Below are 7528 nucleotides of genomic sequence, written 5' to 3' on the forward strand. Positions count from 1 at the left end.
GAGTTTATTAGCAAAGAAATAAAAAGGGTGACAAAATACCTTTCCAATGATACCTCACAAGTTTTTCTTACACCAACCTTTGAAAAAAGTTAAAAAACAGCAGCAGCGGCTGCTTATATGCTATGCTTGTAATAAACATTTAGTATGACGAGAGTACCACACAGCGATTGTATCAATATTTTTAATAAGTTAATGTTTAATGTTCACTGTTCAATACGTTTCAATGTTTTTGGTGTTTTTCAATTTTTCAAAATATTTCCAAATGTCCAGTGTAAATTAAATCTTAACTATGAGTAAGTGCCACAGTTAAAATCAAAAAACCTGTGATTGTCCCTTTGTGTTTGTATCTTCGTTTGTTGTTTTTCAAATATTTAACCTAATTTTTGTAATTATGTACATACGTATATCAATATTTGTCGATAACATTGTTCTTTGTTTATTGTTGATGTCTATGTAAATAAAGATGCGCCCCTGAAGATGCTAAGGTGATTAGCGAAACGTTGGGCAAAACGTGAAGAAAAAAGTGGTTTTCTTGCACACGAAAGTAATCGATCGACTAGCCTACAACAACAACAATAACAAATTATTTAAGCTTAAACCGTCATGTGAGGGGATTTTGTTGAAAAAAATCTTTGAGAAACTTTTTTGATTCTTAAAAAACTCAATTTTTGGAGGTATATCCAAATCGGTCCAGCTCCCGTAAATCTTAATATTTTTCCGAAATATTTAGGTGAAAGTTTTAAATTTTAATAGATTTTATAATTCCAATGGAAACACAGTACCGATTTTTTTTGTATGGGGGGTGATGCAGTCTAATGTACATAATAATAATAGATTGGCGCTTACACATATGTTAGTGTTTGGCCGAGCTTCTCCTCCGATTTGTGGCGTGCGCCTTGATGTTGTCACACAAAGCGGAGGGACCTACAGTTTTACGCCGACTCCGAACGGCGATTGTATTTTTATGAGAAGCTGTTTTTCATGGCAGAAATACACTCGGAGGTTTGCCATTGCCTGCCGAGGGACGACCGCTGTTAAGAAAAAACCTTTTTTCTATATTTTTGCGATGTTGCTTTGACCAGGGTTTGAACCCAGGCATTGTGGAGTGGAAGCGCGCACTGCTTACCACTACACCACAGCGGCGGTCTAATGTACATACATACATATATATGTTTGCATGCTTCTTCAATGTACATTGTATATTTAAAAAAAAATGCGAAAAGAAATTAGAGTAAAAAACTTTGCATACAGTACGAAAAATTCTCTGTGCCAATACTTTTTTTCGGAACTGTACATACACTGCCGGAACAAAGTATTGGCACAGCAAATTTTTCACAATATATGTACGGTGTCCATATTAACCAACGTAAAATAAAGGACTTTTTTTCAAAATGATTTGGGAATACGTACATACAACTTGTATGATAAAAGTACCTTACCTATATTATTTAACTGTACAAGTTCCCCTGCTGTAGCGAAAAATTAAACCAAATCCTTTCCAAGGACTTCGCCATCCTTTGCTACCAAAATGCGTTTATCATAATTCATACTGCACGCCGAAGCCAGCACACAGTGGTACAAAATTGGAATTCAATGTTCATAATCCACTGGAGCCTTCATTTTCCACCAATTTTTACTAAAAACCAAAAAAATATTTATTTTGGTGAACATTTTTTTATAACATTTTCAAATTTTTTTGTATGTATTTTTTTTTGGTTTGGGAGAAACATACAATTGTTTTGAACTAGTCTTTTTTTATGTAACATTTATTAACTGGAACAGGAGAATACATTTTCTTCAAAATTGCTACTTTATCTGAATTTTGCACTAAAAAATTTAACATTATCAAATAAATGTTCAGAAATCAAGCTCAACTGGTCTCTTGCAAATATTGTAAGCTTTCATAAAAAATAAAAATTAATCATATTAAGTGAAAAATGAAGGCTCCAGTGAATTACGAACACTAAATGCCAGTTTTGAANTAACCTCAAAAAAATCACCCGTTATAAAGATTACCGATTAAACAGAAACCCTTAAGTGGGGTGCGAAACAAACTGGCGAAGGTTTTCATTATATTTTATAAGGGACATTTTTACTTTTCATATTCTGCGTTTAAAAATTTATCAACTCTGAAAAATGCAGAGCCGATTTAAAGGACAGTTTAAGAAATAAAGGACAAAAGGCGTAAATATATGCAACAATTTTTATTCTAATATTTTTCCGCCAATTTTGTATAAAAACATGGTTTATTCAACTACAAAAAACATAAAAATACAATTCCTAAACTTTGTGCAGAACTCGCGAAAATTCAGCAAATTTTCATCAAAATTTTCAACTTTTTAACCAGATTTTTTCGAATTTTTTTGAGTATGCAGTTTTTCAGCTCGTTAAATTCTAGTAAAAAAAAATGCAAGTTCGGAGATAGTCAAAAATCGCGCTGATTTTTGGGAATTTTTTGGTTGAAGGTGTTTTGCATTTTTTCCATATAAAGTATTTTCGAAAAAAATTTTGTATGGAAGAGACTGCGTGAAAAAAGATTGCCAAAAAGCAACGGTAATTCCTAGCTACTTAAAACTTGCACTTTATTATAATTGATTAGGTTACAATCTGCATATCCAAAAAAATTTTTGAAAATCGGAAAAATATTAGAATGAAAATTGTTGCATATATTGTGAAAAATTTGCTGTGCCAATACTTTGTTCCGGCAGTGTATGTACATATGTGAAAAATTAAAAAAATTTCTATTTTACCATTCAATACCCATCCTACTATGCAAAACAAAAAAAAATTACTTGGTTTAAAATTTACAAAGCATGTATTTTTAGATTGTATAGAAAAAACGTAATCGTAATTTTTACCCGTAAGACTAGGTTATGTTTCTAACTTTAAAAAACTAAAATCTGGAGGAGCTCCGTTTGCCTTAGTACTCCCAGGGGCACCACGAAAAGAGCCTAGGGGCCCATAGATCCTAAATCCGGCACTGAGTAAAATTTATTTATGCAAACGAATATGCAAGCTGTGAACTCACATGAATAGGAAAAGCCTAGTTTGGTATACATTTGTCTACAGCTGCTTTATATAAAGTGCCCTTTTGTGAGACAAACAGGTTTTTTTTATATTTTTTTTCTAAATCATTTTGTTGTTAATCTAACACCTGCCATCTTACAATTAATCAATAGTTTATTATTGATTTGAATATGGCTGCTTATTAAAGAAATCAATTAATGGTATTCTATTTTTATTTTCGTTTAGGCGCTCAGATTTTTATGACGAAGATGTTTTTATAAATCCCGACGGCACAGAGCTACCTGATGATGGCCATAGCGGTGTAGATAACGCTCATATGGTTGCCAATCATCATGCACTCCGCTCCCGTGACAATATCTACGAGTATCGTGATTCTCCATCATTCAAGACTTTGGGCAGTAAAATCCATATTGAAACAACATTAATTCGATCTCCTAGTTCCTTGGCCATGACACATAAACCAGGAAGCCAGTCCTCTCTGAAATCAGCGATTTCGCTAAAGGAAACGAATGACGGAACGTTAAGTAGCACCTACAGCAGCACACGGCCTTCACGCTTGGGCACAATCAATAATAGTGCTACACCAACTACACAAAAGCCGAAGAGTGTAGAGGAAAAACGTCTATTAACATGTGAGCCACCAACGCCAATATCGAGCGCACCACTTATTGCGACTACAACTACCACAATCTCAGAAACTCCGGGACTTACAAGTTCNTATCAAATAAATGTTCAGAAATCAAGCTCAACTGGTCTCTTGCAAATATTGTAAGCTTTCATAAAAAATAAAAATTAATCATATTAAGTGAAAAATGAAGGCTCCAGTGAATTACGAACACTAAATGCCAGTTTTGAATCACTGTGCAGAAGGGGGTTTATTGTTCTCTTTCAGTGGAACTGGAAACTCTGCGTACAACACGATCCTGGGCACAACTTTTCCTGTGCTTTATAGATTGTAACGGGTGATTTTTTAAGAGCTTGATACCTTTTTTTTTAAAAAAAACGCATAAAATTTGCAAAATCTCATCGGTTCTTTATTTGAAACGTTAGATTGGTCCATGACATTTACTTTTTGAAGATAATTTCATTTAAATGTTGACCGCGGCTGCGTCTTAGGTGGTCCATTCGGAAAGTCCAATTTTGGGCAACTTTTTCGAGCATTTCGGCCGGAATAGCCCGAATTTCTTCGGAAATGTTGTCTTCCAAAGCTGGAATAGTTGCTGGCTTATTTCTGTAGACTTTAGACTTGACGTAGCCCCACAAAAAATAGTCTAAAGGCGTCAAATCGCATGATCTTGGTGGCCAACTTACCGGTCCATTTCTTGAGATGAATTGTTCTCCGAAGTTTTCCCTCAAAATGGCCATAGAATCGCGAGCTGTGTGGCATGNCGAATTTTTTTGAGTATGCAGTTTTTCAGCTCGTTAAATTCTAGTAAAAAAAAATGCAAGTTCGGAGATAGTCAAAAATCGCGCTGATTTTTGGGAATTTTTTGGTTGAAGGTGTTTTGCATTTTTTCCATATAAAGTATTTTCGAAAAAAATTTTGTATGGAAGAGACTGCGTGAAAAAAGATTGCCAAAAAGCAACGGTAATTCCTAGCTACTTAAAACTTGCACTTTATTATAATTGATTAGGTTACAATCTGCATATCCAAAAAAATTTTTGAAAATCGGAAAAATATTAGAATGAAAATTGTTGCATATATTGTGAAAAATTTGCTGTGCCAATACTTTGTTCCGGCAGTGTATGTACATATGTGAAAAATTAAAAAAATTTCTATTTTACCATTCAATACCCATCCTACTATGCAAAACAAAAAAAAATTACTTGGTTTAAAATTTACAAAGCATGTATTTTTAGATTGTATAGAAAAAACGTAATCGTAATTTTTACCCGTAAGACTAGGTTATGTTTCTAACTTTAAAAAACTAAAATCTGGAGGAGCTCCGTTTGCCTTAGTACTCCCAGGGGCACCACGAAAAGAGCCTAGGGGCCCATAGATCCTAAATCCGGCACTGAGTAAAATTTATTTATGCAAACGAATATGCAAGCTGTGAACTCACATGAATAGGAAAAGCCTAGTTTGGTATACATTTGTCTACAGCTGCTTTATATAAAGTGCCCTTTTGTGAGACAAACAGGTTTTTTTTATATTTTTTTTCTAAATCATTTTGTTGTTAATCTAACACCTGCCATCTTACAATTAATCAATAGTTTATTATTGATTTGAATATGGCTGCTTATTAAAGAAATCAATTAATGGTATTCTATTTTTATTTTCGTTTAGGCGCTCAGATTTTTATGACGAAGATGTTTTTATAAATCCCGACGGCACAGAGCTACCTGATGATGGCCATAGCGGTGTAGATAACGCTCATATGGTTGCCAATCATCATGCACTCCGCTCCCGTGACAATATCTACGAGTATCGTGATTCTCCATCATTCAAGACTTTGGGCAGTAAAATCCATATTGAAACAACATTAATTCGATCTCCTAGTTCCTTGGCCATGACACATAAACCAGGAAGCCAGTCCTCTCTGAAATCAGCGATTTCGCTAAAGGAAACGAATGACGGAACGTTAAGTAGCACCTACAGCAGCACACGGCCTTCACGCTTGGGCACAATCAATAATAGTGCTACACCAACTACACAAAAGCCGAAGAGTGTAGAGGAAAAACGTCTATTAACATGTGAGCCACCAACGCCAATATCGAGCGCACCACTTATTGCGACTACAACTACCACAATCTCAGAAACTCCGGGACTTACAAGTTCCAAGCTCAAAGCAGCGCCCACTGGGACTATGAGCAGTCGCAGTACAACACCAGTGCCTAGCGCTCGCAACTACCCGCATACCACCACAGCGACAATAAGCTCTGCACCACAATTGCAACGCTCCCTACTCCCACCCACATCAGCCACTCAAGAAGCGTCACAGCCCCACGCCCGGACACAAGTTATTGAAGGTGTGCCCCAAACATCGGTTTAAGATGCAGCTCTCTAAGTGAGTTAGTGAATGGCATACTCATTTAGAGAGTATACATAGAGAGTTTTCCTAATTTATAAAATAAGGTATAGTTTGTACATTTGTACGTACAGTGAGAAAAAAATCAGCCAAAAATTGGTTAATATTACCAAATTTAAACTTGAAAAGGAATCAAGGTGATTTTTTTGTTTAATATTAACAATGCCATTGGTGATATCAATCACACTTTTGTTTACCTAAAACAGATTTTTGTTGCCAACTTTTTCGTTTGAATACGCTTATGTTTTGCACTTAAGAGATGCTTTTTGATATTTCGGAAACTCAAAAAAAAAAACATTCTTTATCGCTTTAACCATGTTGTCTCCGACGGCATTCTAACTCGAACCTGCTAGAAGCTAGCAAATAACAGCAAACATCTCTACACGATTTGCTCCAGTCAGACATTCAAACGTGTTTTCACATGTTCAACTTTAATCACATTTCTACAATCGTCGACATCGCTGGTTACATATGTGCATCAGTTATGCTCAAAACAGCACCCGCGGGTGAAATTCTTCAAAGCTCTCTGCAGATTTTGGTATCGGCGATGGGCAGAGAGAGCTTTTATTCTGCATGCGACTATACAAAATATATATAAAGCTCAAAAGAGCTTTGCCCGCGGGCAAGGCGGTGCCCATCACCGTTTTATATGGATGCGCTCTCTGAGCATCACTCATATCATATTCGATCGAATCAAAAATAATCATTCAAAAACTCATGAATCTACAAAATCGCATTTTCTGACCTAAATCGATAGGTCGTGACCTCTAAATGACCTTTGAAAATCTATAAAAATAGGCAATAATATTTCCCTTAAAACGATAAAACGATAACGGGTAGGGTCTTGAAATTTTCAAAAAAACACATTTTCGATGGGCACCCTAATGTACATGCATATCAGGGATGCCAACTCATTTTTTCTTTCTCCCCGTTGGCCACCGCGAAATTCTACGATTTTCGGTGGAATTCCCCGGACTGGCATGATTCCATACTAAGAAAACTAAAACTTTGTAGTCCAGTTCCTTGAATTTATTAACGAATGTTGCTATTAAATGAAAAGGAATGACCGTTTGCTACGTTTATACGTAAGCTATTCGTAAAAAAAAAGAATTCTGAAAGTACCTAACTCACTGTTTGTACAAGGGTGAAAAATTCTTATTCAACGTTGCCTGATTATAAAATTTCAATAAAATGATCATCGAAAATTAAAATAAACTTTCTTCCAAATACAAAAAAATCGCTCATAATTTTTATTTAGAAAAATGCATAGAATAGGGATGGGCGATGATGAGAAATCACCGATTTTACACAATATCGATAAAATTTTCACATACGGATTTGTTTCGTGCTCATCAGAAGTAAGCAGTTCTATTGGAAGGGTTCGCGCAATTTTTAACATTATTTCTTCCCACGCATGTGCATGAGTTTCAGATTTGTTAAAAAAAATGCGTGTGTAACCCCGTACACATGAT

General features: G+C 35.3%; 1 protein-coding gene across 1 annotated transcript; it reads left to right on the forward strand.

Annotated features, from left to right (window-relative positions):
- Nucleotides 1-3252: 3252 nt before the first annotated feature.
- Nucleotides 3253-7312, forward strand: LOC108373679 (endochitinase 2-like; the record flags this gene model as incomplete). The annotated part of the gene is made up of 2 exons (XM_017629605.1): nt 3253-3711; nt 5774-7312. Coding segments are annotated over 2 exons (706 nt in total), but the record flags the coding sequence as incomplete, so codon positions are not given.
- Between the last annotated feature and the right edge of the window lie 216 nt (nt 7313-7528).

The sequence above is a fragment of the Rhagoletis zephyria genome, unplaced genomic scaffold, assembly GCF_001687245.7.
Source record: "Rhagoletis zephyria isolate East Lansing unplaced genomic scaffold, Rhagoletis_zephyria_1.1 Rzeph_scaffold_06942, whole genome shotgun sequence".
Taxonomy (NCBI): domain Eukaryota; kingdom Metazoa; phylum Arthropoda; class Insecta; order Diptera; family Tephritidae; genus Rhagoletis; species Rhagoletis zephyria.